At 41.5% G+C, this 25,238-nt stretch overlaps 1 protein-coding gene across 4 annotated transcripts in view; it reads left to right on the top strand.

The window, feature by feature from the left end:
• SH3RF2 (SH3 domain containing ring finger 2) overlaps window positions 1-25,238 on the top strand; it is a 131,195-nt gene that overhangs the window by 46,209 nt on the left and 59,748 nt on the right. For all 4 annotated transcript variants that reach the window (XM_053666490.1, XM_037163345.2, XM_053666491.1 and 1 more), the window contains exons 3-5: window positions 5,207-5,476; window positions 8,169-8,264; window positions 17,782-18,102. In XM_053666490.1, coding sequence (XP_053522465.1) covers window positions 5,207-5,476; window positions 8,169-8,264; window positions 17,782-18,102 — 687 coding nt within the window. The remainder of the gene's footprint in view (window positions 1-5,206; window positions 5,477-8,168; window positions 8,265-17,781; window positions 18,103-25,238) is intronic.

Here is a 25,238-nt window from a genome sequence, read left to right as displayed (position 1 = left end):
TCAGGATGGTGTGTCTATTGGTTGGGAAATACCACCACTGACGGTCCACAGCTTGCCACTCAAGGCACATGATCCAAAAGTAAGACTTTGTTCTTGGCCTCTGTATATCAAACTTCAAAGAAGATTCTAATCAGCCCTGTGTGGGGCACATTCCTAACCTGTACCAAGCACAGTGCCAGAAGTATCTGGGCACTCTAACTGGCCAAGCTGGACCATGTAACCCTGTGTGTGTGGTGTGACCAGAATGAATGACATGCCGGTCAGGAGAGCAGACAGGTTCCTCAGAGAAGGGATGCTTGCCACAATTTTATTACCTACTTTCTTACTGACTCTGATGTATTTTTACTGCTAGTATTCTGCTCCCTTGCTTCTGGGTTTTGTGCAGGATCCCTTCATTAGAAGCATGGCCCTTGTGGCTTTCAGCCCCTATTGAAAATTACAGGAGCATAGAAATCTTGAGCTTTTTGAAACTCAGAAAAGGAAAGTTTTTCAGGTACGCACCAGCTTCTGTTGGATTATCTAACTCTTTGGGAAACACCAGGGAAGAGAGTGTGGTAATGACCTGGCTGTGAGACCTCCATATCTATTTTTCCCCCTGCCCCTTCCTGCTTGCACCCGGGAAATCAATTATGATGAACACTGTTCCCAACAAGACAACGGTGATTGCTGATGTAGCATTTGGTGTAATTTTCTCTTGAGAGAACAGTCGAGGACCAGATAGAATCAACCAGCTGAGCCTCTTCAGGTGCTTAACTTTTATGTGAGGTCTTTGGAGTTCAATAATTCATGCTAATGCAGCCAGCTGGGAGCACATTACATTCATACTCCATTCTGCCTTGATTACAAAACAAGGCCCCAAATGAGTTTTACTGGGGAGAAATAAGCGTAGGTGACTTTGGCTGGATGAAAGAATGAGGCTGCTTTGAAGTCAAATGAGCCTAAGTCAGTCTCTGGGCAGCCATACACTAGCTGTGTAACCTTGCATGGTAACATCAACATCTCAAAACTTCTGTTTCTTCATCGATAAAATGGAGGGATACCACTTCCTTCACTGGGTTTTGAGATCACATGAGTGAAAGAATACATGGAAAGTACAGTTGTGCAATAATGTATGAAAATTTTCTATGGCTTCCAGAACCACAATAAACATGAATTCTCTTCCCCCGAGTTTCTCTCTCTCTCCCTTCCCTTCCCTCTTGACAGTGTGGAAGCCAGTGTTTCCTGTAGGTATCAGTGTAGGACTGAGAATACCAGGGGAAGGATCACCCAGAATAAAAAGAAAGAAGATGAAAAGAGTCTTTATGTTGAAAATAGAATTTACAATGAACTTTCACAGTACTTACCTCTACTAAGGGGAGAGAGAGAAAACATGAAGAGCCTAGGGGGGCAGAGTAAATATGCTTAATGAGACCCATTTTTTTTAAGATTTTATTTATCTTTAGAGGGGAAGGGAAGGAGAGAGGAAGAGAAATATCAGTGTATGGTTGCCTCTCGTGCGTCCCCTGCTGGGAACTGGCCTGCAGCCCAGGCATGTGCCCTGACTGGGAATCAAACCATGATTCTTTGGTTCACAGGCCTGTGCTCAATCCACTGAGCTGCACCAAGCAGGGCGAGACCCATTTTTTATAGTTCAGTGAAATCATCTATCAATATAAAAGCTTTTTTCTGTTGTATGTCACCATGGTCCATATAAATCCCCAGCAATCAGAATCATCTGCAGGAAGTACTACAAGTCACACTGTGAGCTGTACAGGCCTGAATATACGTATTGTATTAAACAGTGGCTCTGACGCATTCAAGTGGTCCAGTCGCTTTGGAATATACAACTATCACTGGGCAGGTGAAGTAAAAATAATGCATATGTTTAAATCCATGGAAAAAGTATGAACTATCAACAAAAAGAAACTGTTATGAATTAACATCCTAGGTGAAGAAAGTACCACAGTTGACACTTGGTGCCAGGATATTAGAGATGAAGTAGGTTTAATAGCATGTTGTGGTATTATACGTTCTCTGCAACTCCCACTGGGCAGTCTACCAGTGCCCTAGGGTCATTTATGGTCCACAAAACCATTAGTACTGTTTCAAGGCTTCAAAGTTAATGCATCTTCAAAGAGATTTAAGAATTTACTGCAATTTTAGTTTTATATACATGCTCAGATAGTCATTAAAATACGTAAGCCACTTGCACTGGCTGTCTTCCAGAAAAGAAGGAAAAAAACAGCATAGCCATTTACAAAACCACATCAAAACCTTATTGCTCCCATTTTAGTTAGAATAAGATATAACTCAGACGTGGATGCTGGAGGAGCTTGATAAAAATGCAGATACTTGAATTGTACTTGAAGAGATTCTGGTCAGGCAGGTTGGGGATGGGACCCAGAAATCTGCATTTTTAACACCTGTCAGGATTTTTTCATACAGGTGAACCACAGGCTTCCTCTCGAGAAACATTGGCTAACTGGTTAATAACTCGACTTGACCATAGACAGACCTGAGCTCAACTCTGAAACCTACCACTTTCTAGCTTCATGAACTTGGGCAGCTTCTTAAGCCCTCTGATACCCAATTTTCTAATCACAGTTTGTTATGAAAACAAAATAACTATATTGTGAAATGCTTAGCATGGTGTCTGGCACAGGAAGAAACAATAAATATTAGCTATTGATATTATTATTATGCAAAACCAAAGGCTTTCATCTTTTCCCTTAATTTTAAAATTCTTCCTTTCTTTCCTTTTCCTTTTACATATCCAAAATAACAGTGCATTAAACAAGATGGAAGTTTATTTAGCTTTAAGACAAAAGTCTGGAAGTAAAGTAGTTCAGAACTTCAGTAGCAACTTGGCAACCCAGACTACTTCCTTTACTGTTTATGTGTGCCCTTTAACCTCATTGTTCAGGATAGCAGCTAGTGCTCCAGCAATTGTGTCTGCATTATACATAGCCTAATGGAGGAAAGGAAAAAGAAAATTAGTCTCTCTCAGTAGGAACTCTCCCTAAAAGTTACATAGACCCCATTGGCCAGAGCTTAGTTGCCAGGGAAGGTGGAAAATGTGACTATTGTTCTAAGTGGTCGTGTAACTAGAAAAAAATGTGATTTATGTCAATGGAAAACTGGGGAGAAGGAATATGGAGGGACAACTATTCCCTGATAGAGCCAACCCTAGGAGTTTGGCAGATTCAGATCATTCACCACAAATCTTTGCTCTCATCCCATATCTATCTATCTGCTTGTTTTTCAGGTAAGGACCATTGGTTGTATGGTTTGCTGACCCTACTTAGCTTGGCTTATTTTCTTCCTAAATTCCGCCATGCCTTCTCCTTCCTGAGATTTATTTATTTATTTATTTATTTATATTCAATTTTAATAGGCAATACAATCATTTCATTGTAGAAAAGTTAGAAAACACAGCTAAGCACTTAGGGAAACAACTTCTTTAACATTAAAAATCTTGCCACTTAGAAAGAACCACTCTTAAAATGCTGGTGAATAGCCATCTAGCATTTTCCCCCAAGTATAATATATATATATATATATATATATATATATATATATGCATTTATAATGAAAGCCTAGTCTATACAACTGTCTTAGCCCATTCTGTTCTACTTAAAAGTATATTATAAGTAACTCAATGTTAATTATAGATCAACATCATCAATTTTAATAACCACAGGGTATGCCATTGTATGGGTACATCATCATTTATTCAGCCAATTCCATTTACCCACAACACTGTACAAAATAAACCTCCTAGTATGCTATCTTTGCTCGCAGGTTCCTGAAAATGAGCTGTGTTCCTGTGGTTTTCTGCCCCCTTGGGCTCTCTGTACGGTACCCAGAGACTCGCAGAAAAGCACTGCTCTGCCATCCATCAGCAATATGATGCTGTTCAGGTCTTGTCTCTACCTCTAAGCTGCTTGAAATTCCTTTTCAAATAATCATCGCAGACTCAAGAAGTTTTTTGAAGAACTGAATTACTGCCTTCTCACACACCCATATAAATAGCAAGGCTGTCCCCCAGAAGAAGGGACTGTTTCACCCCAGTGCTGAGAAAAGCACAAAATCAAAAACAATCTCAGGTGACACTGACAGGCTTTCTATTAAACCTAAATTATTAGAACTTTCAGTTTGCCCCGCTGACTTCAAGAAGAACAGAGTGAGGCCATTTCTGTGTGGAGAAACCCATTTCGATTAGAAAAACTTGCATTTGACTGAAATAATTATTTAAATAGACAACAGATTTGACAAATGATACTTTTTTAGCCCATTTTTAAAAATTAATGGTTGGTTTCTGATTAATGATTTCTTTGTGTCAGTTGTACTTCTAATGATCCGAACACTTGTGAGGTTTACAGTTTCTAGAGAAGGCGGAAAACAAATTATGTTGCAACACTCTCATACAACACTTTCTATTTGCATAGATTTCTCAGCTCAGTTTCTTCCCATCGTTACTGAGGAATATGTAGAACTGGCATCATTACCCCTCCATTACAGGTGATGATGATAAGAGATGCCATTTATTAAGCACATCCTAGGTACCAAGCAATATGCTAAGAGCATTATGAATGTTAGTTATTCCTCTCAACTACCCCAATGAAGTGGGTATTCTATTACCATCCTATTTTATAAGTGAGTATGATTTAAGAAAGGTTAGATAACTTGACCATAGTCACACAAGAGGAAAGAGGAGGAACCAGAATTCAAAACCAGTGTTCAGGCCCCAGAGAGAGTCACTGACTCATTCAAGTTCACACAGTGGTGGGGTTAAGTCCAAAATCCTGTTTCTTGCATAATAACTAAGAACAGGAGCTCTAAACTCAGGTGGCCTGAGTTCAGATCCCATACCTGCCATTTCCCAACTGTGTGACCTTGTGGCAAGTTATTAAGCCACTCTGTGCCTCAGTCACCCTACTTACATGTGGGGATGATTAGAGTGTCCATCTCAGAGATATGACCCACAGACCATATAACTCTACTATATAATTCTACATATAACTCATCACCTAATTCTACTCATTCATAACAATCTTATTCTGTTGTAAACATTGCATTCAATGTTTACAGATCCACAGGATGACCCACATTTAGCACTTAGCACACTGGAAGTGCTTAGCAGCTCGTCGTTAATATGATTCATTCTGCCCCACCCCCACCCCGGCTCTAAGCTAAGCACACATTTCATTGGTCTGTGCCACTGCAGGTGCCACGAGCAAAGGCCTTGTGCAACTACCGAGGGCAGAATCCTGGTGACCTGAGGTTTAATAAAGGAGATGTCATCCTCCTCCGGAGACAGCTAGACGAGAACTGGTACCAGGGGGAGATCAACGGAGTCCATGGGTTCTTCCCGGCCAGCTCTGTGGAGGTCATCAAGCAACTGCCCCAGCCACCCCCACTATGCCGGGCTCTCTACAATTTTGACCTACGAAATAAGGACAAGAATGACAACCAGGACTGCCTGACCTTCCTTAAGGTAAGATGCTGGGCTGCCACCAGTGCTACTAGTGAACATATAGAGACTGTGGCAGAACCTGGAGCTGTTTGCTTAATGTTTGCTAATTTTTCTAAAATTATATATATTTTATAAGTGTATCTATGCATATACATATGTGCTTACACATGCCGTATATGTATATAATTCAAACTAGATAGGCATGAAATCACTAGAGAAATCTGCTAAGAACAGTTTGATAGAAATCCATAAGCTGTTTCTATTGCCATTACAGAAATAAGTATTTACACATTTATTCATTCACTCTATAATCACTTGGAACACCTATTCCTTGTAGGCACTGGCAATACAGCATGAACAAGTCACAGTCCCTACCCTCAGAGTAGGGGAGAAGCAGACATGTGGACAGAAAATTGCAAACAATTTGATAGTGGGCTTGGAAAACTACTCAAGAGTTCTTACCTCTTTATCATGTATCTGTAAGGGTATTCTTGCTGACCAAGTTCTCATCACCTAATTCTTCTCACTTACAATAGTCTGTTTTGTTGTAAACATTGCATTCAAAACACACACCATAACATAATTATGCCTCTATACATAAATAACCCCTAACAAGATAAATTTTCCAAGGACATTAATTACCCGAAAATTTTTTGCCTTCATCCTTCTACTAAAGTCTAGACTACTTTAATTCTCTGTGTTCGGTATTTATTATTCCTTAAACATTCATATTTTCTCATAGAAACCATAGTTGAGGTGATTTTTATTCTCCATTGCTTATGATAAATCAAATACAAAAAGTGGCATGGTTACAATGGCTCAGGAAAGGCCTTCTGTTTTGTAAAATGTTCTTATTCCACCACTACCAGAAATGAAACTTACTTAGGATTCTCTCATTCTGGACAACCTCACTGTCCCCCATATTTTGAAATACTGACCATTATTGTCTTGTCCCCTAGGAAAGGTCATTCTGTAGCCCAAACTGTAAAGTCTATACTTCAACAACAGTTAGAGGAAGGACAGTTCAACTCCATGAGCATTTACTCAGTATTTACTTTGTGCCAAGCATTAGACACTGGGCTCTGGGGATACAGCTGGAGAGAGACGTAGGCAGGAAACATCATCTGTTTTGGGGGTGTTTCTTTTGCCCCCCCTCTGGGAATTTTCAAACCAGAAAACTAACTCTACCAGCTCATTCATTCAGGAAGCCCATCCATGTGCCAAGCTACCCACTGGGGATAAAGTTAAGTCACTGTCCCTACCTTCAGAGTCAGCAGCATAGGGGAAGGAACAGACACACAATGGGGAAATTCTGACAAGGAACCAGAAGAGGAATTTGATCCATTCTGGAGGGACATGGGAGGCTGAGACTGTGCTAGGAAATCTCATGGTCTTTCTGAACTCAGCACATCCAAATTAAACATACAATCTTTCCCTGGTGTTTTCTAGCTCATTAAGTTTTATAATTTATCCACACAGTCACTTATTCATGCATGAGTGCATGCAAAAGTACTGATGACTCCTAAAGGGGAGCCGCTGAATTAGGTGCTGGAGACATGGACATGAACAAAGCAGATTCAGGCCCTGCACACGTGGAGTTTATGTTCTGATGGGTAGATAGGCATTAAAGAAATAATAGCCTTTAAATGGGTAATTGCAATGACAGAAAAGTTCAGAAAAGATACAATGCAGTGAATGAGTTTAGATTGGGATTCATTTAAATTGCTCAGGGGTATGGATCAGAAGGTCAAAAAGATCAGTGGGTGACTGTTCAGGTTTAGACTGACAAACAGGGATAGATGCAGACAGGTGTCCCTCATAGGGTACGCAGTAAGATAGCCAACGTGTCCTACATTTGTTTGAAGTACAAGAACAAGCAAAATAAACATCCATGCTAAGAGTCAGGAGAGTGGTTAGCTCTCACTAGGTGATACAAAAGGGTACAAAGGAGCCTTCTGGATACCGGCAGTGTTCTATACTCTTCATCAGGATTTAGTGAGTTTAGTCAATGTAAAAATTCATCAAGCTTTATATCTAAAATTTATGTACTTTATCATATTCATGTGTGTATGTTTCAAAAAAGATTTTTTAAAGTAGTATGGTTATATGTACACGTATATATGTTTTATCTTCATAGAAAAGAATCTGGAGGGAAAAAGTGTTAACCATGGTATTAACAGTGGTTGTACATATATTGTGGTAGAATTTTTTCTTTGTTTTGCTCATTTATATTTTTGAGTGTTTCTACAAACCTACATATGGACTTTTGTAATGAGAAAAATTTTAATTAAAAGTCACTTTACATTTGACCCATTAAACATTGATAGGTTCTGAAAAGTCCCCAAAATGAGAATGAAATACATTCTTCCTTTTGCTAAGACATAAGTCTGTCTCCCTATGACTTCCACCATGATTTCCCCAATAGATTAATTTAAATGAAAAGCCCAGATTCTGCTGGTGACTGAAAATTAGAAACACTTCTAAGTTTTCTTCTTGGAGTCCATTGATGCTCCAAATTGTTTCTATTTCTCTCATGTCTTGGTGATCCTAGTCCAGCCCTTAATGGAGAAAGATCATTTACCAGGAAAACTTTGTAAATAAATTACGAAAGAGCTACCTCTGGAACTCCATGCTGATGTCCACTGAGAGCTTTTAGTGGACATCACCTGCCAACTGAGGATAAACACTGACCATGATATTTTTTCTCTTTCAGGATGACATCATCACTGTCATCAGCCGAGTGGATGAAAACTGGGCAGAAGGAAAGTTGGGAGATAAAATAGGCATCTTCCCAATCTTGTTTGTTGAGGTATGTATCAAGTCTGCATCTGATTCAAACTTACTCAGAAAGACACATGTACCACTGTGATTCCTGTGAGCAGTTTCTATTTAACCTGAGGCTTATTAAGAACTAACTAAAGACTCTAAAGAAAAGATGCCAGATGATAATATCCAGTTTTGGCAAAAGCGTGGGGTAATGGGCCTTTTCATTTTTTGGTGGTAGGAATATAAAGTGGTGCCATCTGTCATATCCAAACTCAAATTCATATCAAGAATGTTATAAATGTGCATCTCCTTTGAGATGCACATTTTTAGCAATTACACATCTGAAAGTTTATGGCAAAGTAGTATTAAAACAAACATGCAGAGATACATATAAAATGTGCAAAAATGTTTGCCATAGCATTGTGTATAATGGTAAAAAAAACAGATGGTATCTAAAAACATAATAATCTAAACAATGGTATCTAAAAACTTAATAATCTAAAAAAACCCACTTAGGATTTAATTTTTTAAAATAATGATGATGGCGCTGGCCAGTATAGCTCAGTTGGTTAGAGCATCATTCCATACACCAAAAGGTTGGGGGTTTGATTCCTGGTCAGGACACATAACTAGGTTGTAGGTTCATTCTCCAGTTGAGGTGCATATGGGAGGCAAACAATCGATGCCTCTCTCTCTCCCACCCTCCTTTCCCCCTTTTTCTCTGAAATCAATAAACATATTTTAAAAAATTAAAAAATATAATGTTAGTGGAAAAATATAAATGTACTAAAAATAATGTTAGAGAATAGTGTTCAGCATCATGAAGTATTTGGTATTATGGAAAAATATTTATGATTTATTATTAAGTAAAATAAAGTATAGTGGGTATACAGTTTCAGATTTTGGGGAGTGAAAAATTTCTGGAGAGCTGTCTCACAACAATGTGAATACATTTAACACTGCTGAATTGTATACTTAAAAATGGTTCATATAATAAATTTTGTTATATGTTTCTTACCATAATAAAAAGAAACAAAGTAAACTATATAAAACCAGCTTTAGAAATGTATATATGTATATATTAATGGATCAAGGAGTAACGGGAAATGTACCAAAACATTAACAGTGGTGACCACCAGATGGTGAGAGTCTAGATGATTTTTATTGTTTCTGCTGGCTTGTATTTTGCAAATCTTCTGATAAGAGCACACATCACATGTAGGCTGTTTACCTGGAGTCCCTGACCTCTATAACCTTCAGCCTCACCCAAGCTTGAAGCAGGTCCTTACACATTTATAAGAGGGTTCATTGGCTCAATGCATTTAGTGGGTGTTTACCAAGCATAACACATGAAAGGTAAGCAGTGGGAAGCTATGAAAGAAGTAAAAGGCGTGCTCCCTGCCCTTCAGGACAGCAGGGTGGAAACAGAACAGAGGTGTAAATGGAGACAAGGAGCCAGTTCATTCATTCATAAGAGCAGGTTTTGAAGTGAATAGTGTGTCCAGCTTCCATGGCTCCCCTCCACTCTCTCAGTGCTGAAGGGATGAGAAGTGGAACAGGGGGATGGAGAAAGGGTCCAGACAGCCAGGTCTTCTATGGCTAATAAATTCTCCTTCCCAATGCTTTTTCTTCTACTGAGGGCCCTGCTTGGTATACCCACCCAATCCCCTCCACCTGTCCAGTTTTCACTATTTCACAAGGCTCAGATAGAAACCCAATTTCTCCATAAATTTTCAGCAACTAGTTGAACATTCATATCTCTTCTCTGAACATCTGGTGGGTATATTACTTGGCCTTCTTTGGCTAGCCTAGCACAGAACAAGTACTCCATAAAAAGTCAAATTGCTGAACAAGTGAATGAATGAAAAAATATTTCGGAGGTTGTCAGAATAACCAGGAAAAAAACTTAGAGAAGAGACCATTGTGTGACTCCATCCTAAAAATATATTTAATCATTCAGCTAATTTTTCATAGAGTGCCTGCTGTGTCAGGTCCTGTGCCAAGTTCTAACGATACAAGACAGACATGGGTCCTTACTTTTAGATTGTGAAGTCAGACACTAATCAAGAAATTATAAGTGTAATGAATGACACAAAGAATAAAGTAGAGGAAAAATTGCAAGGAGGGAGGGTATGATGTGCAACTTTTCAGGTCTGGGGGTCAGCAAATGCCTCTTAAGCCAAGATCTGACAGATGATTTGGAGTTATGTAGGTAAGGATGGAGGGAAGAGTGTTCTAGGGAATGCAGTAACATGTGCAAAAGTCCTGCAGCATGAGGAAGTATGATATACCCAAGGGACCAAGAGAATAGTAGAGCTAGAGCTTAGAGAGTTAAGGGAGTGATAAAAAAGGAAGCCAGGGAAATAAATGGGAGACAGATTCAGGAGCTTTGTAAACCATCCTGTCTTAATGAGGATGAGCTAGGTTATGCAATGATAATCAATAGCCCCCCAAATCTCAGGGGCTTAATAATGAAAAAGTTATTTCTCACCCACATTGATGGGTGATGGCCCAGTTATTTCTCACCCCATTGATGGATTATTTCTCACCCACCCAGAGTGATGAGGCTGGGCCATCCTGTGGTCATATCACCTGGAGCACATTCACCCCCTAGGGTGTGTGGCAGCAGAGTAGGGAAGAGTGAGTTGTGTATCAGCAAATGCCTCAGCTCAGAAGTGACACTTGTCACTCCCACTCATAGCCCTACCTGTCTTTAAGTCACCTGAGAAGTAGAGGGGAGTACATAGAATACTTGGTGAGTACAGTTGTCTTTGACATAAGGTCAAAGTCTGGGCTTAAGCCAGAAGTCAATAGAAGCTATTGAAATATTTTAAAGGAGGCAATGATTCCATGAGATCTGGGTTTCTTAAAGACCACTCTGGCTACAGTGGGAAGAATGATTTGAAGAGAGGAGAGGGAAAAAACCCCAGAAAGAACAGTTCAGAGGTACTTCATGGCTCAGTGAGAAGGTGACCGTGGCTTAGACCAATAGATTGGAAACAAGTGGACAGATTCAATGACCTTTTGGAGGTGGATCCACCAGACTTGGAGGTGACAGAATAGGGGAGAAGAAGTGGTCAGGGATCCTGCAGCCTTTTTAATTGATGAGCCTAAGTCACTGGTGGAGCCATTTGCTGGGTCAGGCAATCTTGGCTGAAGAGGAACCATTACACTGACTGGGAGACAGTGGTTAAGATTTTTTTCATGATAACTCATTTATTAATAATTTGAAAAATACTGTGTTTAAGTGCTGTGTATTTGAATCAGCTGCAGTCTCATTATATGAAGTAAAAATGGAAAGCCATCCAAAATTATTATCTCCGATAAATATACTCATCTCCATGTTGAAATATTTAATTTAAAAAATTTTTAAACATCTACCATAGAGCATAACTAGCAGCCCAAGCCATGTGTTACTTAATAGTTTTTCCAACAAAAACACTTGAAAACCATTTTTCCATTAATACATGTTCTCCAACACTCATGAGTGTTTCGAAGATCATATGGGCTGTTTTCAGGAAAGGTGCTCAGAGACTTTTAGTTCACCTTTATGATTAATAAGAGAAGGGGACAAGTTATTGGTTATAAGTAAGTTAGCATTCAAGTGCTTAAGATTCTAAGAACAGAGATCAGCTACAACTAATCTCTATTTGGACATACAGGTAGTGCTGAAATTTTTGCAGATGAGAGCTCACATTGTTCTTCAAAAAGCTTCTTCATGGCGGGGGGAGGGGGACACATCAATTATTATACCATTTCTGATATTCCTTTTCCCCCCAAATTTCTATATTTATTGATTTTTCATCTGGATACTCTCCCCACCACTTCACCTCTAAAACTGGTGATTATAAGAATCCTTGAGATTATCATCAAACTAGCCATTGCTTCAATTGTTCTCCTAATTGCTAGGAGGGGAAAGGATAATCAAGCAGGTGCTATAATCTGGGAACCTGGTTTCCAAAAATTATATGGAAGCTAAACTGAGCTTTCTAAAGCAGTACTTAAATTTTGACTTCAGGCATTTCATTAAGACTAGCACTTGTTGAAGACTCTTTAAATAAGTTTTGAATTGCCAGTTCTATGCACAGCAATTAGAAGGAAGGAAGCTTTCTTTTAAGAGTGGTGTGGGGTATTTTTGTTTTTTGGAGGGGCATAAACAGCGTTTGTTTTTTGCCAATGCATCATTTGATTTATTGGACTGCACCTGAACAAAAAGGTGGCAAAACAAATACTGAGCTTATACCCATTCTTGTCAGGACTTCTCTGAGGGGGCCTGCCTGGGTGATAGGAATCTCGCTTAGCCCAATGAACCTCAAGGATATTGTTTCAAATGAGTGGGTGCAAATTTAAGAGATATGCAGTTCTTCCCCAACTGAGCCACTAGTCACATTGGCAGAGGACAGGGCAAACCAAGAGTCACATGGAGCCCTCTGTCAGTATTGCTGATGGAAACACTGATGGCACTGCTCACCTGGGGACAGAACAATTAGGGAGAAGCAGAAAAAATTAACTTCATTGTAGCTGTGAATGACCATGAAGAACTTGACTCATTCAACTCAAAGTGTGGATGTTGTCCTCTTCCTGAGGATAGGTGTTCTGGTGAATGAAAGGACATTGTCCCTCACCCAGACAGCCATCAGAACTTGCCTGAACAATTTGAATAATTCCTACTTAGTCTCCCTCCTTCTAGTCTGGAATAACAGTTTTTTATGCATTTATTTTTATTTACATACAGTAAAATACACACTCTTTGGTGTTTGGTTCTATATGTTTTGATGAAGACATTCAGAATAGTCACACCATCATCAAGGTGAGGAGCAGTTCCAATACTCCCCAAAATACTAGGTGATGCTGCCCCTCTGTACTCCACTCCTTCCCTGACTCCCAATCCCTGCAAACCACTGATCTTCTCCAGAATATCATAGAATATGGAGTCACGCAGAATGTAGCCTCTGGAGTCTGGCTTCTTTCACTTAGCATAATGCATTTGAGAGTCATCCATGTTGTTGAATGTAGCAAGTAACCCATCCCTTTTTATCATTGAGTCATATTCCACTCCACAGATGTGCCAGAGTCTGTTTATTCATGCCTCAGGTGAAAGACATTCTGGTTGTTTCCAGTTGTGGGTGACTATGATTAAAGCTCCTATAAACATTTGCATATCATTTTTTGAGTGAGCGTAAGTTTTCATTTTTCTTGGGTAATTATCTAGGGGTGGGATTGATGGATTGGGTGCTAAGTATGTGTTTACCTTTGTAAGAAACTGCCAAAGCATAGTGTGAACTTTCAAAAGCATAAATCAGATCATGTCACTCCTCTACCTAAATTCTGCCAAAGGCTTCCTTACACTGTTACAGGAAAATGAAGCAACCAGACACTGAGGGATTCTGGAGTACGAGGTTTATTAACGTGCACGGGCCCAGAGCATGCAGCCTCCAAATTCTGAGACCCAAACAAAGGATTCTTGGGGTTTATATAGTCTACAGGGTCTTCCTGTCTACGTAAGCAGAATGCGGAAGTTAGTTCTAGCTACAGGGCAGAAGCAGAGTACAAAGGCTAAATGTGAAAATTATTTCTAACTGTGGGGGTGCTAGCCCCAGTCCTTGTGACTATACTGCTGTTTGCTTTTCCCAGACGGCCTTATCGCTCTCCCAGGGTGCCTGGGATTTGGGTGAACAAAGGTCTTCCAAAGCTTCCCACTTCAACACTTAGAAGCCCCTGCCTGTCTCAGTGGTCTCCTCTACCACCTGCTTCTCACTCGCTCTGTTCCAGCCTTTTCTGTTTCTTTCTTGTCTCACTCTCAGACAAGCTAACCTTGCCCACCCCTGCCTTTTGAAGACCTGTCCAGTAGTTAACAATCCCTCTGCCTGGCATATTCTTACCCCCATCTTCACATGTCTGGTTCCTCTTGTCATCTGTGTCTCAGCTGAAATGTCACCTTCTCAGCAGGTTTTCCTTGGTTGCCGAGTCTAAAGCAGCCACCTCCCCATGTCATTCTCTGTCACAGCAGAACACGTACCACTATTGGATATTTTGTTTGCTTGTTTCATGTTGGCTTTGTCATTTATAAGTCACCCCGTCTGAACTTTAGCTTTCTTATCTTTAAAGTAGACATGAGTCCTGGCTGGTATGGCTCAGTAGATTGAGTCCTGGCCTGCAAACCAAAGGGTCGCTGGTTGCATTCCTGATGTGGACACCGGCCCATGGTGTCCGCGTCATTATGGATGAAATGAGACATTCACATGGACTACCTAGTCCATTGGAGGAAAGGGGAGAAAAAGGCTCTGCCCTTGCAATGACCTGCTTTCTTTTAAGCAGATAAACTTCTTTATTGGAGTTCTCAGCACGTTACATAATGGTCCTCATTTACTATGCACAGGTTGCTTTAGATGGTTAGCTTTTACAGAAAACAAAGGAGCCAATGCCCCTAAGCACATCACAGAAGAGGGATATTTGCAAATGAAAGGCAAAAGTGGTTGAACTGGTTACACTCATCCTTGGAAAGTTTAGCATGGATTTTAGGAAGTTATTTTATAGTAAATGTTTACCACAAATTCAGGTGAGGGAGTTCCCAGCAAAAAGCAAGACTCAAAGCTGCTTAGGCACATTGCAGGCCTGATTACCTATGGGAGAACCTATCCATGGGCGTGAGTCCTGTGCATCTCTGAATGGGAGCTGGGCCCACACCACGCAGAACGGTCTCCTACAATTCCCAGTCAGGGCACATGCCTGGGTTGTAGGCCAGGTCCCCAGTAGGGGACGCATGAGACGCAACCACACCTTGATGTTTCTCTCCCTCTCTTTATCCCTCCCTTCCCTTCTCTCTAAAAATATATAAATATACCTGGCTGGTGTAGCTCAGTGGATTGAGCACAGGCCTTTGAACCAAAGGATCCCAGTTCGATTCCCAGTCAGGGCACATGCCTGGGTTGCAGGCCAGTTCCGAGCAGGGTATGCACGAGAGGCAACCATACATTGATATTTCTCTCCCTCTCTCCTTCCCTTCCCCTCTAAAGATAAATAAGTAAAATAAAATAAATAAGTTTAAAAATAAAAATAAATAAATAAAACCATTTTAAAAGTAAATAAGGTAGACATGATAATGCCCCCTCCCATACTTGATGATTTTTCCCCCACAATATTACAAGGTTCTTGAGACAGAAACTTCATCTGCTTTAAATTTTTCTGTTTTGGCTACTGCAGTCATCTGCACATTGTCATTGTGTTACAGAACAACAGGTCTGAGGGGGAAGGGCAGTATTTGGCCCACCTAGGGATGCCAAAAACTGCTACAGAACAAGGACCCATCCTAAGGACAGAATATTAATATCTACTGGGCTCTTCTGTCCACCACCAATTGGAAAGACATCTCTCAATGCCAGAGATTTGTGAAAAGGAAATGAAATGTTTATTTAATTCTATTTAGGCTTAATGCCTCCACTAAAATATTGAAGTCTTTTAGGGTATACACCTACACCCACACAGCTCTCCCTTCTCCCACTGTCCCAACTCCAAGTACCGTATATCAGGAAAGGAACACACCTCTGTTTTTCAGGCTGCTGGCACTGTCAGCTGTATCACTGTGCAGGCATGATCTCTCTCTAGTTAATCCAAAGTACTGTGGTACCCTCTCACAGTCCACTGGCAAGAGTTCTTTGTACCCAGTTCCAGTCAAAGTCTCTCCTGCTTTCCAGGCCACGTGGACAAAGGGGGCACCCCAAAGCTGTGTGGGCCTCTTATACCAAAGCCTCAGGGGTCCGCACTCCACCAAAAGCATGTGTCTTTGTTCTTCACCTGGCTGCAGGGATCTCCATTCTGGCAAAGCTGCGTGGTTTTCCCTTTCACCTGGGAAAGAGGGGGTCTGCACTCTGCCAAAACCACGTGGCTCCCTCTTTCTCCTCACCAAGAGGGGGTCCTCACTCTGCTGAAACTGCGTGGCTCTTTCCAATGGCTGCTGTGTCTGACTTTTAAATCCTCGCACCCATCTTCCTCTGTACCCCTATTTCCAACTCCTCCCATGATCAGTTACACCTGCCAGTATTTCTGTATTATTACAAGTTTACTGGGCTGCCATCGTTAGTCTGGGCAGTTATCGTCCCATGTCCTAGAGCCATGGTTCCAAGCTCCCACACAGGCGCTGTAACTTGGGGGACCTGACCCCCAGTTACATCTTGGGGAAGTGACTTCATCCCCCTAGCTCCAAGCCTGGCCACAGCCATTTAACGTATCCAAGTGACCCGCCAAAGTCTATAGATATGTTAAATGACCAGGCCATGGATTAGCAGCAAGGCTGTAGCTGTACAAAACAGCCCTGCATGTTCCTGCTCCATGTGTTCCTTTCCCCAACTCACCTGTTGAGGAAGGGGTGAGGACATCTTATATGTCTCTCCAATATTACTATACACTTTGAATTCTGGACACCACTCCAAATCTTTTTTTTGTCCCTCTCCCACCCCCCCGGCTGCACCCTGTATCAACTGAAAAGTTTTGAAGTGGGCACATTCCTTTTTACCCCTATAGTCAAATCTCTAAATTACAATAAGACAGCCCCAGTTTTGGAGGGCATCTGGTAACAATCATCATTATGTAAATATAAATTTTGTTCACACAAATTCACAATTTGTTAACATATTTCAGGTTTCTGAAAGAAATGAACATACAGAGGGCCTTGATAGGAAGGGTATTCAAAATACAATGCAGTCAGTGGTTGTGCTAGAACTACTTGGTACTAGATTGTGAGACTAGGTTGTTGTATTTTCAGGAATTTTGCCGGCCAGTTATTAAATGATTGGTAGATATTTACACCACAGAAACTGGTAGACTCTACAAGTCAGGGTTTAGTTTGCTTGTTTTTCTGGCTTATCAGCTCACCACTAAGAGGTATAGAGCAAAAGAGAATGGTGATAAGATGGGAGTATTTAAAGGAACTAGAAAAAGATAGTCTGAGCATAAATACTCGAGATCCTGAATGGATTTACATTCTGGCTCAAACATTTATCAAATGTATGAACTTGAGCAACTGTATCCATGCATTATTCCGCAAGCACTCACAGCATCCACTCTGGGGTACAGCAGAGGAGGCAACAGTCCACTGGGGGTGAGGAAAGTTAGTAATTACAGGATGGGGTGCTGCTGCGATGGGAGAGTACAGGGCTGTAGGGGCACCAAGATGTACAAGGTGCCAACCCAGGGTGGATTGACAGGTGGCTGAAGCTGGAGGGGAGAAGTCCACTAGGTGGAAAGGGTTGGGATGTGGTGGGGAGCAGTAAAGCAAAGCAAAGGAAGACTTGCTCCCCAACAGGGAAGAGTATCATGGCTTATTTTTAACACTTTGGACCTCAGGAAAAGAGGAAAAGAGTAGACCCACTTTGCAAGGGAGTAGTGGGAATTTATTGATGTAGCAAAGAAACAGGAACTTATTGGTCAAAGCTGGAAGCTGACCAAGGAATGGCAAGTGAGGGAGTAGCATCTGAACCAGCTTCAGATTAGCCCAGGTAAAACTTTGCTTCTTGTGTTAAATCAGGAAGACTAACTTCTCATCTAACCTTTTGTCTTTTCAGCCAAATCTCACAGCAAGACATCTGCTAGAAAACAACAAAGGCCGTCAGCCATCCCACACAAAGAGCCTGTCTCTGGTGTCCACATCCTCTAGAGGCAAAGCCACCAACACATCCACGCTTCGAAGGGGCCCTGGGTCTAGGAGGAAAGGGTCCGGGCAGTTCTCCATCACAACAGCCTTAAACACCCTCAACAGGATGGTCCATTCTCCCTCAGGGCGCCACATGGTGGAGATCAGCACCCCAGTGCTAATCAGCTCCAGCAACCCCTCTGTGACCATGCCGCCCATGGAGAAAGCAGATGTTCTCCCTGGCTCGGGACAGGTAGGCAACAAACCCCTGGTGTCAGGGCACATTGGAGTTGGACAAGTGATCCACACCATGTTACAAGCACACTGGAAGTTTAGTACCTACTAAGCATCCACAATACATAATAGTAATTAATGTCATTTGTATTATGTGTATTCACAACCTGTGAACTAGGTATTATTATTGTTATCACCACTTTACAGATGAGGCTTAGAGGAGTTCAAGCCATTTTCTACAGAGGATTCTGGCATCAAAATTTGAAAATTTACTGTTCCATCTTCTGGCAAAGTATTAGTCATCATGTGGAAGAGAAGAAAAAGAAATGATCTCAAGGAGGGTTAGCAATAGGGGAGTGGGAGGAGGAGAAGGGGGAGAAGGTACAGAAAATAAGTAGCATAGACAGTAGATAGAAAATAGATGGGGGGGGCAAGAATAGTATGGGAAATATAGAATCTAAAGAACTTGAGACACATGGTCATAAACTAAAGGGGGGGTAAGGGTGGGGACGGGGGGTAGGGTGGAGGGGAATGAAGGGGGGAATAGAACAACTGTAATGGCGTAATCAATTAAAAAAATAATAAATTTAAAAAAAGATATGATAGGTTATTGGGTGTTTTTAGGACCAGCTATATTATTTGCAGGACCGAGTGAAAATCAAAATGCAGCTCCCTTGCTCAGAAATCATTAAGAATTTCAAAAGGAAACAGCAGAGCATTAAACCAAGTGGAGGGCACTGCTAAGCACGGAGCTCTGTGTGACCACACAGGTCGCACACCCATGCAGCCAGGCCTGCATGTTTTCATATGGAGCATCTAATGAGAGACTATCTGCTCAGCACAATGCCAGGCACATACCAAGCACCCAAGAAGCATTAACTCTTCATACTATTATTAATAAGCCTGGTCACTGAGTTACAGACTGAAGGGAGGTAAACCAGAGGGTGATTGTGGCACTCCAGAAGCAGAAGTGCTCTAAGAGCTTGTGGCTATTTAGAGTGAAGGGCCCTTAAGAAGATGAAGGACTGGAGGTGTGAGGCAAAGTAATTAAGAACTGTGTGTTGGGTATTCTGCTGAAAACATGCTCTGGAACCATGCAGGTGGCAACTTGAGAGGATAAACCTCAACTTGCACTGATATATTTTTCTTTTAAAGCTATAAATCTTGTTTTTAAACATGAATCTCTACCTTGGGATTAAACGGTTTAATTGGACCCTAATCCCTTTTTAACAAGAAGGGAGGAAGAAAAAGTCAAGGGCTCCTGAAAGTCTTGGGTGCTGGTCTAAAAGCAAAACAATCACCTTTTATAACCCTTACTATCTTATACCACTGTCTGGGTCACTGAGAGGCTGGCTGTTCATGTAACTCCACCCACCATCTGCACTACACACACACGCAAATATACTTTCCCCTCCATATACACTCTCCTCATGTTAAAAATAAATAAATTAATTATAATAATAATAAATAAATATAAAACCCCCATTCTACACACATTCAAAACACTTTTTTACAAGTACATACACACTTTGCACCCAGTTCTCCCTCCACCACACAAACACACACACACGCACCAGACCTACTGACTCACAATTAAGCCAAAGAGTGACAGAATTTTTTTGAAACTGTTCTTCATATAGATACAGGGATATATAAAGTAGGCCTACACTCAGTAGATATAAGCTGGCTCACCCAGCTATAAGTCAGCTTTTCAAAAGATTTAGCCAAGTCACTTTCCGCATCTCTTTGTCATTCTTCTTCCCACTCATTTGCCTCATCCACAGAGAGACTGTCCAGGAGGGAAGAATACTGGTAGGATTCAAAACCATTAATTAATACTGTATTTCTCTCTGGTTTTCACAACCAGGGAGAATTCCAAAATGTGGCCTGTGTACATTCCACTCCCAGGGAAATACTGCATGGTGTTGATAGCCTTTTCTCCATTCAAATGACTGTGGGTTTCAAGTATTTCTACATGTTCTCCAAGGTGTTATCAAAAATTCTTAAGATGTTCCACTTGTGAGCTACACCTAATGACAAAGACAAAGCTGAACAAATGATAATTTTTCCTGCTTCCCTTTTCTCTAAGATCCTAGAGAGCTGTGCTTGGGTCTAGCTTAGCAAGCTCCCCCTACCTACCTCATTGCAGTACCTGCACAGAGTCTAGTACATAATGGGTGCTTAATAAAGCAAGGAATCAAGACTTTTGACTTAAATATCTGGGCAGATGGTGGTAGCATATACTTAGAAAATATTGAGGAGGAATATTTTCCTATAGAAAGATCACAGGTTGGTGTAACTTTTTCAACCAATAAGCATCTGTTGAATGTTGCAATGTGCTAGTAACCACGCTGGGCACTGGGGATTCTACTACCAAAACAATAAGAACAGCAATAATAATCTCAAACATTTATTGAAACTAATAGGATAGATGGATGGATAGGTAGATAGATAGATAGATAGATAGATAGATAGATAGATAGATAGATAGATAGATAGATAGATGATAGATACAACAGAGAAAGAATAATACCCTCTAACAACAAAGTGTTGATTTTTTTTTACTGAGTCCGGACCTCCACCCCAATCCATGGTAAGAGCCTTTGTAGGTGAAGTATTATCATCACGTTATAGCAAGATGATTAAGTCCCCAAAGCAAAAATTATTTGGCCCAAGTTCATGTAGTTAGTAAACAGTGAGAGTCTGGATTGACCCTCTCATTGTCTGATTTTGTAGTACAAGCTCTGTCACAACACTGCCCTCAACAGAGACCTCATCTGGTGACATCACTGTGTCAATGCTATTTACCATGGATCTCTGTAGCTTCCCTTTTCTTGGAATATTCTCTTGATTCCAAGACCTTCCAACATTCTCTTCTCCACCCATCCCTCAATAAAGGCTTTGCCCTAAGTCATTTGCACCTGGAAAAGGTTTTCATTTGTTATCACTTTGTTCTTTTCTAAACTCCCAACTGTGTCTAAGCACTGTGTGTGGTACTGAAGGCACCAGAAGTATGCTCTTGCCCTTTAGGAATTCACCACCCAGCAGGGATACAGAAAATAAATGACTATTGTGGAGTTAGGCTTCCTTAAGGGAGATGAGGACCCTGACAGCACCCATGCTGACTTAGGTGGTGAAGAGACTTGGAAATTAACAACACAGAACTGTAAATTAAGAAAGTCAATCCCTTTTCAGCTTCCCCTGAGCCACTTGATGACATTCAGAAGGTCTCAGTTTGGTGCTTAGTTTGGCTTTAACACCTCTCCACTGCTTGCTAATCTCTTAGCAGGATGAGAGAGCAAGGCATCAAGCTCAGAGCTCTGGGTAAGCTACTGCCCATCTCTAAATTAAATCACACTGTGTGTTTTTTATTATTTATTCACATATTAGGAATGTATTTCCTCCAGAGTCATACACTTCTGTGACTGTGAAGGAAAAAGTCCAGGAAATTTTTTTAAGGAAGAGAATCTCTTGAAAGCATGCCCAGGCCCCACCAACTAGGTAAGGGTAGAGAGGGAAGCTTGAAGGAATAAGGAATCAGTTTTCTGAAAACGTCTCTGAAATCATCCCAGTTTAACAGCCCCATTCCCCTCTAAGATAAAGACAAGCCTTGAATTGTCCTTGAAGTTTTAAACACCAAAGGATAGTGACTGCTACCTTCTCATAAAGAGAAGCCTGAGCAAGGAACTTTGTTCTTCTGTTGTCATTGTGTCTTCTCACCTGTGGGAAACCACCTGACACATCTGGGTAGAATGTCAGGCAATAATCTCAAAAATGAACTTTGGACTAAAGACAAATGTACCTTTGCTCCACAATGACTGAATTTAACCCCAAACTTCACTACTGCTAGGTATTTCTCCTCTCCTTCTTCTATCCCACCATTATTGGGAAGGGGAAGGAACAGTGTCACAAAAATAAAAATAAGTAAAAAACAAACAAACAAACAACTGTACTTGAAAACAATTCAGAATTAGACCTGAACATGCTGAGCAAATTTGTGGGAAACTGTAGTGGAAGAGGTTAAATAGGAGAATTGGAACAAGGAAGTTGGCTTTGGGGAAGTCCTGGAGATTATCTGTGGGTCTGCCTTAGGAGGAATGACAAGAAATGCCTTAGAAAGAGAAAGAGTGCCCATCTTTCTGGGACACGATTTGGCAGAAGTCCTCCATCAGTGGCTTTTCAGGGGAAGTCCCAATATCCAAGCCCACCCTGGCAATTCTAAAGTTGACTTGTTCAGGATGTGGAGCCTGCTTATTCCCTGTGCCCAGCACTCACAGAACAGTGAGAATTCATGTTTTCTCTAACACCAGCCTTCAGAGAAGGTTCTGCTCCTTCAGTATATGCCCCCCACCCAACCCAGGGGCTCAGCCTTTTTCTCCCCTCCTCACCCGACTGTCAATTCTTCCAACACCCCTCCTTCAGGCTGCCCCTCCCTTTGTATCCCAGATCCAGGTTAGTGGAATTGCTCTCCAACTAGAAAGCCCATCATGATTCCAGAGTGCTCTCTTTTCCTCACCTCCTACATCCAGTCAGTCAAGCAAGCTCATTTTGCCACCTAAATAGTTATTAGTTCTGTCTATTCCATCCCACTGCCTCAGTTTTAGTCCTCTCTTGCCTAGACTATTGCTTCAGCCTCCTCCCTGGTCTCCCAGAACCTTGCTCAATCACCATACCACACCCACCCACCCCTTCAACCCCATTCAGTCTTCCAGTCACGGTCTCCAGAAGGATCTCTTGACAACCCAAATCCATTCAGCTGCCTCCCTTCCCTGAACCTTCAGCGGTTCCCTGTAGTCCTCAAAATCTAGAAACTAGAATAGATGACTTACAAACATTACAACTAATATACATATTGGTATGCCCATTTTACTAAAGAGGAAATCTTTGGAACAAAAAGATTAGGCAACTCACCTGTCTCGAAGCTAGAAACATACCCAGAATTTGAGAACAAACCTTTGCTTCCCCTCTAAGTAAATTAAGGCATTCTAAACCCTACGTGATATGTCTACAGTCCCCCTTCCAGAAGCCTCAGCCCCCCAATACACACCACATACAAACACCAGGTGACTATGCATACATACACACACAAAAGTGCACTCACACAAAAGTTTTAGTGAGCTACTCAACATTCCTAAGCACAAAATATATGAGGCCACGTCTTTTTTATTATTTTAATATATTTTGTTGATGTTATTACAGTTGTCCCATTTCCCCCTTCATTCACTTCCACCCTGCACCCCCTTTCCCTCCCATATTCCCCCCATTTAATTCATGTCCGTGTGTCTTAAGTTCTTTAGATTTTACATTTGCCATACTATTCTTGCCCTCCCCCTGTCTATTTTCTGCCTGCCATCTATGCTCCTTATTCTCTGTACCTTCTCCCCCCTTCTCCTCCTCCCACTCCCTTGTTGCTAACCCTCCATGTGATCTCCATTTCTATGGTTCCACTCCTGATCTAGCTGTCCTCTTAATTTGCTTTTGTTTTAGGTGTGGTTCTTAATAACTGTGAGTTTGCTATCCTTTCACTGTTCACATTTTTTATCTTCTTTTTCTTAGATAAGTCCCTTTAACATTTCATATAATAAGGGCTTGGTGATGATGAACTCCTTGAACTTGACCTTATCTGAGAAGCACTTTATCAGCCCTTCCATTCTAAATGAAAACTTTGCTGGATAAAGCAATCTTGGATGTAGGTCCTTACTTTTCATGACTTGGAATACTTCTTTCTAGCCCCTTCTTGCCTGCAAGGTCTCTTTTGAGAAATCAGCTGATAATCTGATGGAAACTCTTTTGTAGGTTACTGTCTCCTTATCTCTTGCTGCTTCTAGGATTCCCTCCTTCATTTTAATCTTGGATAATGTAATGATGATGTGCCTTGGTGTGTTCTTCCTTGGGTCCAACTTCTTTGGGACTCTCTGAGCTTCCTGGACTTCCTAGAAGTGTATCTCCTTTGCCAGATTGGGGAAGTTCTCCTTTATCATTTGTTCAAATAAGTTTTCTACTTGTTGCTCTTCCTCTTCCCCTTCTGGTACCCCTATAATTCAAATGTTGAAATGTTTAAAGATGTCCTGGAGGTCCCTAAGCTTCTGCTCATATTTTCAAATTCTTGTTTCTTCATTTTGTTTTGCTTGAATGTTTCTTTCTTCCTTCTGGTCCATTCCATTGATTTGAGTCCTAGTTTTCTTCCCATTACTACTGGCTCCCTGTGAATTTTCCTTCATTTCACATAGTTTAGCCTTCATTTGTTCATCCAATTTGTGACTAAAATCAACCAGTTCTGTGAGCATCCTGGTCACCAGTGTTTAGAACTGTGCATCTGATAGGTTGGCTATCTCTTGGTCTCTTAGAAGTATTGGCTCTGGGGCTTTGAGCTGTTTTTCTGCTTGAGCCATAATGCTTTGGTCTGTTCCCATATATCACATATGAGGGGTGGGGCCTTAGGTGTTCACCAGGGTGGGACAACCCAAGTCACTGGGTTGCAATGTTGTATGTGGGGCGGGGTCTGAGAGGGGAAAAAATGGCGTTTTGCTCTGCTCTCTGTTGCACCTCAGTCCCTTCTGCTGCTTCCCCCAAGTGAACTGGGCCTTTCTGGTGCTGATTTCCATGTGGGTGGGCTTGTGTGCATTCTAGGACCCTGTGGGTCTCTCCAATGAACTTTCCTGTGAGGGTTGGAGTCTCTCCCTGTGCTTCAACCCTCACTAGTGTTTTCAGTCAGTATTTTGAGGCTTTATTTCCTGGCACTAGGACCCTGGGTTGAGCGATCTGTCTTTCTCCCCAGTTACCTGGTCAGCTGGCCATCTTGTGCATGGTGCCCTGCTTCTCAATCGCTGCCTTGCTGGGTCTGCCCATTGCCACCCCACGCCCGGGGTCTGCCAACTGCTGCCTGGGTGCCCAGGGTCTGCCTGGTGTCACTTTGTGGGTCCAGTGTCACCGCTTTCTGTGCCACAACCCTCTTCCACTTGACTGCCTGACTCCACCCCGCCAACTGGTCTGGATGAATGTGTCTATTTTAACTCCTTGGTTGTCGGACTTCCATATAGTTCAATTTTCTTTCAGTTTTGGTTGTTACTTTGTTTCTGAATTGTTATTGTCCTTATTTTGGTTGTTCAAGGAGGCACAGTGTGCCTACCTATGCCTCCATCTTGGCCAGAAGTC

The sequence above is a fragment of the Artibeus jamaicensis genome, unplaced genomic scaffold, assembly GCF_021234435.1.
Source record: "Artibeus jamaicensis isolate MK-2021 breed Jamaican fruit bat unplaced genomic scaffold, CSHL_Jam_final contig_456, whole genome shotgun sequence".
Lineage (NCBI taxonomy): Eukaryota > Metazoa > Chordata > Mammalia > Chiroptera > Phyllostomidae > Artibeus > Artibeus jamaicensis.
This window is presented reverse-complemented; position numbering and strand designations above follow the sequence as displayed.